This window comes from Bos grunniens, chromosome 5, assembly GCF_055505025.1.
Source record: "Bos grunniens cultivar Pamir isolate PY7600 chromosome 5, Bosgru_T2T1.0, whole genome shotgun sequence".
NCBI lineage: Eukaryota > Metazoa > Chordata > Mammalia > Artiodactyla > Bovidae > Bos > Bos grunniens.
Window position 1 is genome coordinate 104695560 of NC_141169.1, and position 12661 is coordinate 104708220.

The following is a 12661-nucleotide window of genomic DNA, read 5'->3' on the forward strand; positions in this document are numbered from 1 at the left end:
CCAACCCAAGGCTTTCTGTCCCTAAAAATGCAGAACCTTCTCTAGCCCTTACCCTGAAGGCCAGCAGGTGGCAGCACCATCAGGCATTTCACAACCAAAACTAAACCGAAACAGAATTGTTTTTTTTTTCTTTTTTGGTTTTGTTTATGCAAATAGTTCATTCCCTACAACCTTCCTCCCGGAATGGTCACCCCTTCCCCCTCCACAGTCCCTCCCTCCCCCTTCCCTCCTCTGCGTGACCCTGCTCTCTCTGCACCCAGACTGCATGAAGACGCTGTCACAAGAGTCAGGGATCCAACAACAGGCCTTGAGAAATGTGAGTAAGCCTGGTGGGGACCAAGGAGGGAGGGAGACACCAGAGGGGACGATCCTGGGCACTGGGGGCCTCCTGTCCCAGACTTACTCAGGGAGCTGGGAGCACCCTGACCCTCCCCATACACCTTATCCCTCCAGTGTGCCCACACGTGCACGCTCGCAAATGCATGCCCCATCTCTCCTCCCAAGGAGAAAGGAGGCTCAGACCCAGGAGGTGAGTCCGCACTGCCTTCCTCCTCCAGCTCACAGGGAGCAGCAAGGTGGGGGTCGCGGGGGGGTGGTCCCTCCCTCGGCCTAGACAGTCAGCCTCCGTGCCTGAGGCCCTCTTCCATAGGTGGTCTCTCCCAGAGGCCTTGCTGAGCATGTGGGAGCCATTTCAGAGACCGTGATTAGAAACCCCCACCCTCAGTTTACTGGTCCCAAGCCAGCCCAATTCCTGGAAGGGGAGCAGAGTGATGCAACAGGGCAGGGAGGAGGCTGGGGAGAGAGGTGGGGGCAGCACAATGACCTCTGGACTGGACACTGGCCTGGGGAGGCACACCCAGTGCAGCAGCTGCAGAGACCAGCCTCCCCCCAGCACCTTCCCCACCCACCCTAGGACATCTCCCTGAGATCTAGAATGGACCGAGAGGAAAATGCCCAGCGGTACGGCAATCCCATCCCCTACCAAACAACAAGGGTCTGCACCCCTCCCGCCCTACAGACACCTTTTTTCTTTTGGCAGGTGGCTCTTATACCTCCTGCTGCCAGTCCTGTTCTACAGGGTGGGAGGCGCCACACCCACCCCTCAGAAGCTCTATGGGGAGGTGATGTCCCCGTTGTTCCCCAAGCCTTACCCTAACAATTTTGAGAGGACCACTGTGATCACAGTACCCACGGGGTACAAGGTGAAGCTTGTCTTCTGGCAGTTTGACCTGGAGCCTTCGGAAGGTTGTCTCTATGACTATGTCAAGGTAGGGGGCAGATTAGGGGGGTGGGCAGAGGGAGGACTGAGTGTCTCTGGAACCAGGGGACCCGGGTTCTGACCAGCCTGGCTAGGACACCCTGCCTGGGGACACAGCCCCAAGCCGGTGAAAGCTGATGGCCAGGTGGGGCTCTGGAAGTCCAGAGGTATTGAGGATGGGAGGCCACTGCTCTGAGAGACCCTCGTGGAGCACAGAGGGGAGAAACAGAGAGGGAGGGGACAGGCCCTGCTCTTGGGGAATGCACTGTCCACAGGAGTCAGAAAAACCTTCCCTGTCTGCTTACTTGCCCGGAGGATTTTGGAAACTTCCATGCCTCAGTTTCCCTGTTGCCATGGAGAGTGTCACCGTGGCTGCCTCCTCACCAGGAACACAGGGACGTGGGGAAGCGGCATGTGTGTGGTGGTGGCTCAAGGGTGGTCTCCAGCCAGGACAGTGGGCTCAGTCCCCTCTCCTCTGTCATGACCAAGAGCATCGTCCCAGTCCCTCTTTCTACATCCAATAAAAATGAGATTCCTGGAGACTTCCCCAATGATCCAGTGGCTAAGACTCTGTGCTCCCAAGGCAGGAGGCCCAGGTTTGATTCCTGGGGAACTTAGGTTGAGGAACTAACCTAAGTTAGGGATTCCACATGCTGCACAGCACAGCCTAAAAATAAAAAAAAATTTTTAAATGAGGTTCTTGATTCAGGATTCAGATAGAGCCTACACACAACCCATAAATACTATTTCCAGGAGATCCCCTGGAGGGTATAAAAGAATACCATGAAAATGCCGTATCTTCCCAGCCCAGAGGACTTCAGATGTCAGCAGTGCTGGTAGGGAGGTTCCTGGTGGTAGGCAAAGTGGGGATGAGATAGGAGGAGGGACGTCTTCTGCTTTGCAGGAGTTAAGGAGTCTGTGAAGGAAGAGGTAAAGGGATCTCAGTGATGCCTTCTAAGCTGGCAGGTCCCGGATGCTCACATTCAGCTGAATATCAGGAGTCATGGCTGGACAGGAATGGGTTGACCAAGACAAGGTGAAGGACAGGACAGAGGATAAAGCCAACCATCCAGCCTCTAGGGATGAAGGAATGATAGAAACCAGGTAAAGGCAACCAGGATTCCAGTGGGAGGTGGACATGGGAAGAGATGGGGGTAAAGAAAGGTCTGACACATGTTGTTGTTCAGTCACTAAGTTGTGTCAGACTCTTTGCAAACCCATGGACTGCAGCACACCAGGCTTCCCTGTCCTTCAGCATGTCTCAGAGTTTGCTTGAATTCATCCATTGAGTCAGTGATGCCATCCAACCATCTCATCCTCTGTCATCCCCTTCTCCTCCTGCCTTCTCTCTTTCCCAGCATCAGGACCATTTCCATGAGTCAGCTCTTCATATCAGGTAGCCAAAATGTTGGAGCTTCAGCTTCAGCATGAGTCCTTCTAGTGAACAATCAGAGTGGATTTCCTTTAGGATTGACTGGTTTGATCTATTTGCTGTCCAAGGGACTCTCAAGAGTCTTCTCCAGCACCACAATTTCAAAGCATCAGTTTTTCAGTGCTCAACCTTCTTTATGATCCAACTCTCACATCCATACATGACTACTACATCATAGCTTTGACTAGACGTACCTTTCTAGCAAAGTGATATCTTTGCTTTCTAATATGCTGTCTAGGTTTGTCATAGCTGGGGGTCATAAAAAGGGAGGGCCGAGTCCCAGACACAGGATAACGTGCAAGGTCAGTCGGTGGGGATGCAGGACAGAGGAAAGGCCTCTGGGAAAGTTGGAACAGCCAGAGCCCAGCAGGTAGAGAGCAGCTGGAGACCATCCAGGGGGGTCGGGAGCGGGGCGGGATCCCCTCTCTGGGACAAGAGAAGGATGACCTTCATAACCTTCCATGTGGGACATGTCCCCTCAACAGCTTGTCCGTCTGTCCCTCCTCCACAGATTTCTGCTGATAAGAAGACCATGGGGAGGTTCTGTGGGCAGCTGGGTTCTCCCCTGGGCAACCCCCCAGGAAGGAAGGAATTCATGTCCCAAGGGAACAAGATGCTGCTGACCTTCCACTCGGACTTCTCCAACGAGGAGAACGGCACCATCATGTTCTACAAGGGCTTCCTGGCATACTACCAAGCCGTGGGTGAGTGGTGCCTGTGCTGGGCTCCTGGGCTCCTACTGAATGGGGGCCGGAAAAGGGGATTCTTGAATCCAAAGATTCGGGAAGCCTGGCCTTCTTGTTTTTTCCCAAGAGAGCTTTTTCTAGGAGAGAGCTATCCACCAGGGCCCTGTCCCCACTGAGCAGGTCCCAGAAAGGGTCAGAGGGGCCGGGAGTTCCAGGTGGCCTGAGATAACCTTGTCCTTAGGCCTCTGATGAGTGACCTCGCTGAGACCAGCGCCTCCACAGGTCCCTGCCCCACCCCCAACCCTGGCTTCTGTGGAATTGAATCCTTCCTTCTGGAATCTCTTCCAGACGTGGACGAATGTGCCTTGCAGCTCAACTCAGTCGAGGAGGACCCCCCGGCCCGGTGCCAGCACCTGTGCCACAACTACGTCGGCGGCTATTTCTGCTCCTGCCGTCCAGGCTATGAGCTCCAGCCAGATGGGCGTTCCTGCCAGGGTGAGGTCTTGCCTGGGTGGTCTCAGAGGAGGCAGGGACTGAGCAAGGTGGGGCTCGCTGGGTGACCCGCTCCCGCTCCCGCTCTGCTCTCCCAGCCGAATGCAGCAGCGAGCTGTTCACGGAGCCCTCAGGCTACATCTCCAGCTTGGAGTACCCCCGGCCCTACCCTCCTGACCTGCGCTGCAACTACAGTATCCGAGTAGAGCGAGGCCACACCCTCCACCTTCAATTCCTGGAGCCTTTTGAAATTGATGACCACCAGCAAATACACTGTCCCTACGACCAGCTGCAGGTACAGCCAACCCACCCCCACAGAGAAATCCTCTCGTCCCCATCCCCACACGTCTCCTCTCATCCCTCCTCCCCACTGGACTGTCTGGCCAATGGGTGCAGAAATGGCCAATGTCCCACATGAGTTGTCCTACACACCTGGCTTCCCAAGTGGCTCTAGTGGTAAAGAACCCATCTGCCAATGCAGGAGATGTAAGAGATTCAGGTTCAATCCCTGGGTCAGGAAAATCCCCTGGAGGAGGTCATGGCAACCCACTCCAGTATTCTTGCCTGGAGAATTCCATGGACAGAGGAGCCTGGTGGGCTACCGTCCATAAGGTCGCAAAGAGTTGGACTCAACTGAGCAACTTAGCGCACACTCCTGGCCGGTGGGTCCTCGGGAGGCCTACTACCCTCCAGCTGAAAACATACACAAAGCAGGATCCACACCACCAGCACCACCACCCTGGCCCTGTATCTGAATTGGAGACATGACCCTCCCTCCGTTCCCCCGCCTCCACAGATCTATGTCAGCGGGAGGAACATCGGTGAGTTCTGTGGAAAGCAAAGGCCCGAGCGCATTGATGCCCAAAGCAACTCGGTGGACCTGCTCTTCTTCACGGACGAGTCAGGGGACAGCCGGGGCTGGAAGCTGTACTACACCAGTGAAGGTAAGGCTGCCCGGGGCCCCTCACGGGCCAGAAAGGGGGCAGGATGAGGCAGGTAGAAAGGAGGCCAGTGGCTCGGAAATAAACATGCCCTCTGGTCTCTCTAACAGTCATCAAGTGCCCCCAGCCCAAGACCCTGGACTCATTCACCATCATTCAGGACCTGCAGCCTCAATACCAGTACCGGGACTATTTCATCGCCACCTGCAAAAAAGGCTACGAGCTCGTGGAGGTAAGAGCCAGGGCCGAGGGGAGGGAGCTGACCCAGAGTCCAGCATAATTCACACGGAAGATGGAGGCTCAGCCCCACATGGAAACATAAGCATGTTTGAGCTGGAAGGGTTACCCGGCCTGCTCCAACTTGACTGCACACTGGAAATAGGATTTCAAAATTCTGATGTCCAGTCCCCTGCTAGAGACTAGTCCATGGGTCTAAAGGGGAGCATGGGTGTCAGGATTACCTACAGTTACTCGGTGATTCTAATGCCCAGCCAAGTCTAAGAACTACAGGACCTCGCCCTATAACTCACTATGCATTGAGGAACCAAACAGGCAGGGGTGGAGTTGAAGTGCGAGGCCTCACTCACTCAACATCACTGGGATTGTGTACAGCAGAGACCGGCAACAAATCCCCTGCTTCTTGCTCCAGGGCTCTCGGTTTTTGTTTTTAAAACCTATCTAGCTTTACTCAAAGATTCATGAATCGGGCAGCATTCCCGATGGGACAATCAGAAGAGGCTCCGTTTATGTCCACCGGTGGTCTTACCCCAGACCCACCACCCTGTCCAGAGCTTTGCAGACCCAGGAAAGAATGCGGTTTGCTCCACTGGTCAATCTCACAAAAGCTGGGAAACTAAAATGCTACTCTCGGGACTGCCTGGTGGTCCAGTGGTTAAGAATCCACCTTCTAGTGCAGGGGGCGTGGGTTTGATCCCTGGTTGAGGAACTGAGATCCCACATGTCTCAGGGCAACTAAGCCCGTGCGCCACAACTACCGAAAGCAGTGAGGAACCAGTGAAGGCAATTAATAATAATAATTAATTAATTAATGCTATTTTTTATAAACCATACAATTGGAGTTACCCTGGCCAGGGACCTGGGACTGGACATCCTATCTTTGTCCAGTAGGTCCCCTCGGAAGATCCACCCTGAATCAGAGAAGAGACCTTCGGTTTGTTGTGGTGAATTCACCCAACAAACATTTTAAGTGTTGATTCAGTGGCAGGCAGTGTTCTGGATGTGGGAAGTATAGTAAAAAGAAATGCACATGTTCACACAGGTTTCGTGGAGCTTCCCTTTGAATAGAGATGAGTCAGCCAGATCACTGCTCGTTAGTCCAGGAAGGACTGGGGGTCCTGGGCACACCCCTCCCCCCCGTTCAGGTTGCAACCTGCCCCATCTATGCCCCCAGCACCCTTACCTTGTTACTTATCATTCACATCATCAACTTTAAACCTAGTCACACAGTTTATCTCACATTATTTACTTTTTATTTGACTCAGCAGTAAAGATTCCACCTGCAATGCAGGAGACACTGGTTCAATCCCTGGGTGGGGAAGATTCCCCTGGAGAAGGATATGGCAACCCACCCCAGTATTCTTGCCTGGAAAAGTCTATGGACAGAGGAAGCTGACAGTCTACAGTCCATGGGGTTGCAAAACAATAGGGACATGACTGAGCAACTACATGATAATTTACATTTTGCTCAGATATCCTAGTTCTTATGCACATTCTCTTGCAGTCTGATCCAGGGCTAACAATCTGAGATGATTTGTTGGTGTTAATAAAACTCATTCATGTTGCCCAGTTACTTTTCATTTCGGAGGGTACCATCTCCTGTCCTGTCCCTGTCGTCTGCTGGCCTAGGACAGCACCTAGCATATGTCAGCATCTTGAGCCCCCTTGAAAGTGGCTGGGCTGCACTAGCATTTTAGGAAAGGCCCTTAGCCTTGAGGAGACTGCAGCCTGGGGGCGATGGGGTGATACGGGGCTTACCTGGCAGGGCAGTCCAGAGGGAAGAAACACGGCCCTACTTCAGGGCAGAGACTTTTGTTTCAATGCAGAGAACGTGCAACTGTGCTTGTGGCTTGTTTGCTTTTTAATTTAAAACTGTGAAGTTCAGGGACTTCACTGGTATTCCAGTGTCTGAGTTTCTGCACTCCCAGTGCAGGGGGCCTGGGTTCGATTCCTAGTCGGGAAACCTGACCCCACATACCTCAACTAAAGATCCCACAATGAAGATTGAAGATCCTGAGTGCCACAACTAAAACCCAAAGCAGCCAAAATAAATAATAATAAATAAATAAATATTTTCAAAAATAAAATTATGGGGTTCAACTGGACCTCAGTGGAAACTCTTGAAATTCCCTCAAGAATCTAGAGAGGGGACTATTGGGTATAACAACTAGCCCTAGCTCTGATATTTTTTAAAAAAAAACTATTTATTTATTTACTTATTTGGCTGTGTCAGCATGTGGGCTCAGTATTTGTGGCATTCAAATTTAGTTGCTCCCCAGCATGTGGGGTCTTAGTTCGCTGAACAAGGATCAAACCCACATCCCCTACACAGGAGGACAGATTCTTAACCACTAAACCACCAGGCAAGTCCTCAGCTCTGACTTCCTGCTGGGTGGCTCAATGCGCCCATCTGTCAGTCTGGTTTGAGAGGACCAGCTAGGAAGAAGGGCCAGGAGACACGTCCACAGGTGTTGAGGTTCAAGGGCTGAGAGCTGACTTTGCATCCTTACTGCGCCCCTGTGGGCAAGGGCAGGAGGGAGCCTCAGGGCCTCCTTGTACTAATGGCTGCTCCACCTCTGCTCCAACAGGGGAACAAGGCACTCCTGTCCTTCACAGCTGTCTGCCAGGATGATGGCACATGGCACCGTGCCATGCCCAGGTGCAGGAGTAAGTTGCAACTCAAGCATCTGTCTCCCCCCCAGGAGAAGGGAAGAGGGTCGAGCCTAAGCATCACCCCCAAAAGCCATTCCCCTGACTTGTCCTTTGAAGGCTCCAGCCCACTGGGAACCAGTCGGCCTTCATCTCTGCAGATGAGGGGCTCTGCCCAGAACTGAGTTTTATCCCATCCAATTCTCATGCATCATAAGAGCCCCCAATGACCATATTTCCCGAAGGCTCTCAGCAGGTTCCCACCCCTCCCACTGAAGTTCCAGTACAGTCCTTCTCAGTTCTCACATGGCCCTGTGTTCTCTCCAAGTCAAGGACTGCGGGCAGCCCCGAAGCCTGCTCAACGGGGCCTTCAATTACACCACCAGAGAGGGGGTGAACACCTACGAGGCGCGTATCCAGTACTACTGCCATGAGCCCTTCTACAAGATGCACACCAAAGGCAGCACAAGCGAGTCTGAGCGAGGTAGGGACACGTGTAAATGGCTGTCTTCTCCCTCTTATTGAAACATCTTCTGCAATTTCTTTGAACAGAGTCTCCAAGGAGGGAATATTAAGATATTTATCCCGGGCACTGGCTTCAGGGGTGCCAAGAGGCTTCTAATAAGGTTGAAAGAGGAAACATTTGAGCTGATAGAATGAAAGACTCAAATCTCATAAACAGCTCTCTCTCACCCCGACCCCCACTACAGGTTTATCAGTGGGTTTCCTCGGCATTCTCCCCACATCCCCTCTCAGGTTGCTGTGTTGTGACTTTTTACATTACTAAATTACTTTCAGACTCATCAGTGGGTATCTTGAAAACTTTTTAATGAAAGAAATCACATGATTTGTAGGTTTAAAACATGCCAAAAAAAGAAACAAATATCTTGTTTATAGGCTATTGTTGTTGCTGTTGTTAGTCATTCAGTCATGTCTGACTCTTTGTGACCCTATGGACTGTAGCCTGCCAGGCTTCTCTGTCCATGGGATTCTCCAGGCAAGAATACTGGAGTGGGCTGCCATGTCCTTCTCCATGTTTACAGGCTATATATGGTATTATTTAAGAGCTGGACTTTGAAGTAAGACAACTCTCCATTTGCATCTTGGTTCTGGCACTTAGAAGTTTTATGACCTTGTATAAATTATTTAAACCCAGTTTTCTCAATTCTAGTGTTAGTCCGACTCTGAGACCTCATGGACTGTAGGCTGCCTGGCTCCTCTGTCCATGGAATTCTCCAAGCAAGAATACTGGAATGGGTAGCCTTCCCCTTCTCCAGGGTATTTCTTGACCCAGAGATCAAACCCTGGTCTCCTTCACTGCAGGCTGGCTATTTACCATCTGAGCCACAAGGGAAGCCCTCCTTGTGTCTAGGAGGAGGGTAATGATGCATATCTGAAAGCATCACCAAGGTGCTTCAATGCGATAAAATGTTGAGGTCAAGCAAGGTACACCGTCCACAATCAGAAAACATAGCTACGGGTAATTCCCTGATGGTCCAGCAATTAGGACGCCATGCTTTCATTGCTGAGGGCTTGGGTTCAATCCATGGTTGGGAAACTAAGATTTGCACAGCAGAGCCAAACAAACACCCTCAAAAAACAAAACAATAAAATATAACTCCCATAATCACCCACTACCCAGCACCAAGATGCAATAATGATAAGATCTTCTTGATAAGTTCCTTCCAGTTTTTGTGTCAACTTTCACACATAGGGATCACAACAAATATGAGTTAAGTATTCTGATTTTTCCATTTAGCATCAAAACAAAAACATACACATGAAGCTTTTCAAAAAACACACTTTCAGTATCCCACCTGCAGGTATTCCAACCTTTCCCTTTGTTTCTCCTCCACTCTGTCCTCGCTTTGGTGCTCTTGGCCCCTGCGCACACCCCCCCAACCTGAGCTCAGCCCCCTCTCCCCTCAGGGCTGTACACCTGCACGGCTCAGGGCATTTGGAAGAACGAGCTGGTAGGAGAGAAGATGCCTCGGTGTTTGCCAGGTGAGTGGAAGCCCGCCACTGTCCTCTGTGGCCTTGGCAGCCAAGCAGGGCCTGGAGGAGGGGTGGCATAGACAAGAGAGAGACAGTCCAGCCTGAAGCTGAAGACGGACATGGGGCATCTGATGAAAGGAGAGGAGATGCCCCATGAGAAGGGCAGAGGGACCCAGAGAGCTGGCCCTGTCCTGACAGTCCTGGACTTTTCACTGAGCAGATGGGAGACCAAGAATAAATAAAAAGGGCAAGAAAAGCCCCAGGAAAGAATAAATAAGAACGAGGAGAGATGACTGACAATATGCCAAAGACGAGGGGTGAGGAGAGGGTTGGGGTGGAAAGATGGGGAGAAAGGAAAGGGTCCTAAACCAAAAAGAGGGGCAAAGGGGAGGGGACAGACCATGGAGGGAGGTGGGCTGACGGGCACTGATGTTTCTCTCCCTGAACCCATCTTCTCCTCCCCAGTGTGCGGGAAGCCAGTCCACCCTGTCGAGCAGAGGCAGCGCATCATTGGAGGCCTGAAGGCCAAGCTGGGCAACTTCCCCTGGCAGGCCTACACCAACATCCATGGGCCCGGGGGTGGTGCGCTGCTGGGGGACCGCTGGATCCTCACGGCCGCGCACACCATCAACCCCAAGGACCACGAGGCGCAGGGCAGCCCCAACTTAGACGTGTTCCTGGGCCACATCAATGTGGAAGATATCACCAAGCTGTCCAACCACCCGGTCCGTAGGGTCATAATCCACCCAGACTACCGCCAGGAAGAGTCCCACAATTTCGAGGGGGACATCGCCCTCCTGGAGCTGGAAAATAGCGTGACCCTGGGCCCCAACCTCCTGCCCATCTGCCTCCCAGACAATGAGACCCTCTATGACCCGGGTCTCATGGGCTACGTCAGTGGCTTTGGGATCATGGAGGAGAGAATTTCTCACAACCTCAGATTTGTCCGTCTGCCAGTAGCTAAGCGAGAGATTTGTGAGCGCTGGCTCCGGCAAAAAAACAGGAATGATGTGTTTTCTGAAAACATGTTCTGTGCTGGGAACCCAGCCACAAGGCAAGATTCCTGCCAAGGGGATAGTGGAGGGGTCTTTGCTGTAAGCGATAAGAAAAATGACCGCTGGGTGGCCACGGGCATCGTGTCCTGGGGCATCGGGTGTGGTGAAGGGTACGGGTTTTACACCAATGTCCTCAAGTATGTGGACTGGATCAAGAAAGTGATGGAAGTGGAAGACTGACCTCAGGATTGCCTAGGTCAGAATCCAGAGAGCAGTGTATTAAAAAAAAATTTTTTTATCTGACCAGTTGTGGATAACTTCTAAGAATCCATATTAAAATCACTAATGCAGAAAGACACCATGTGAAATAAATTCTCTTCTCTATAGTCCCATCCACGTTCTTCACCTGAAACAACCCAAAGGTCACCTTTATTTCCCCCAAGAATTGCACAAGATATATTCCACCATATCTAGGTATCATTGTCCTCTTGCATTTTTATACCGTGGCATAACTGAATATAGAATGTCTTCCAAATAAAATTTTATGGGAAATCCCATTGTGTAAAATGAATTAAAAGCGGTATTTAATAAATATAAATATACTTAGTGACATCAGAGCTTCCCTGGCGGCTCTGCCATAGAGTCTGCCTGCCAAAGCAGGAGACAGTTTCGATCCCTGCTCTGGGAAAATCCCACATGCCTCAGAGCAACTGAGCCCATGCACCCGGGCTCCACAACCTTCCAGCCACAACTACTGAAGCCAGTGTACTCTAGAGCCTGTGCTGGGCAATAGGAGAAGCCCACGCAACAGTGAAGACCCAGCACAGCCAGAAAAATTTATTGATTTTTAAAAATATTTAGTGAAGTCATATGTAAAATGTTTCCATAGGAAGGCAGCGGTGCCGGGGTCCAGCCCCGGTGGATCCAGGGAATTCGAAGCTGGGACGGCATTGGCGAGGATCAGGAAACACTTGCTTAATTAAACGTTAATTAAGGATATAAAGAGTGGTTAAATAAGGATAGCTCAGTGAGGAAATTCAGTGGAGAAAAGAGGCTGAATAACTTGGTTTACGTGGAAAACTAATAAACTTTCAAAATAAGGAATTTGCATCACCTACGTAGGCTGCAGGCATCCTCCCGTTCTCCCGAAGGAGAGGAGACACTAAGGCCTCCCCGGTCAGATCTTAGAAGCCCAGGCATAATTAGTAGGCTTGATGAGTCTCCATGCTCCAATTCAGCCAGAAGGTGAGAGAAAGAACGACATGGGGAGACCAAGCTTCGGTGAACAAGGCCCGCACTTTATTTTCCAAAGTAGTTTTTATACCTTAAGTTATGCATAGAGGATAATGGGGGAAGGGATAGAGTCATGCAGTAAGCCAGGCTTTCTTCCTGCAAACTTATCATATGCAAAAGTTTAGGTAACTTGCATCATCTTCTGGCCCGGAGGCCTGTTAACATTTTAAGACCCTTTCTTCAGAAAACTTATTTTTCTCTAAAGGTGATTAGTCAGGCGCCACCCTCCAAAAGCATTAGATAAAGTTGCATTCCTATAGGGCAAAGGTGTGGTGGGCTATAACAAGAAAAATAATTAACTCAAGGGTCCAAGGTTACAAACATTAAAGCTACTACTTACACCAATTATTTTAATCAATACACTGCCAGGGACACAGCAGGTAAGGGATATGGAAACTTAGCAGCAAACATTGGCCCAACATGTGAAAAACCCTTCACCAATACAATTTCTAATCAATCTTTTAACTGCTCAAAGGAATCTGTATTCAGACAGTTTAGAACATCTCATGCCTCTCACAGGTGTGAACTAAAACACTCTTGTCACGCCCAGGAACTTTATTAACGGGAGCTATAAGTTAACACTTTTTTCAGAGAGAGGTGGTGGGGGACAGCCCCCCATAAAGTCAGAGGTGTAGGTGAGAGCACAAAGCAGAAAGTAGGCAGACTCTGGTTTTGGGGGTAGA

The 12661-nt window shown here is 50.8% G+C and overlaps 1 protein-coding gene across 2 annotated transcripts; it reads left to right on the plus strand.

Annotated features, from left to right (window-relative positions):
- Window positions 1-258: 258 nt before the first annotated feature.
- C1R (complement C1r) lies at window positions 259-11240 on the plus strand. Of its 2 annotated transcripts, none has more exons than XM_086402145.1 (11): window positions 259-316; window positions 1040-1268; window positions 3202-3394; window positions 3725-3871; window positions 3967-4163; window positions 4665-4812; window positions 4920-5041; window positions 7635-7713; window positions 8024-8179; window positions 9625-9699; window positions 10156-11240. In XM_086402145.1, coding segments are annotated over exons 1-11 (2118 nt in total). In that variant the 5' UTR covers window positions 259-314; the 3' UTR covers window positions 10926-11240. The 2 variants fall into 2 exon arrangements, with proteins under 2 accessions (XP_086258271.1, XP_086258270.1); XM_086402144.1 differs by lacking the exon at window positions 259-316 and adding an exon at window positions 925-960.
- The last annotated feature ends 1421 nt before the right edge of the window (window positions 11241-12661 follow it).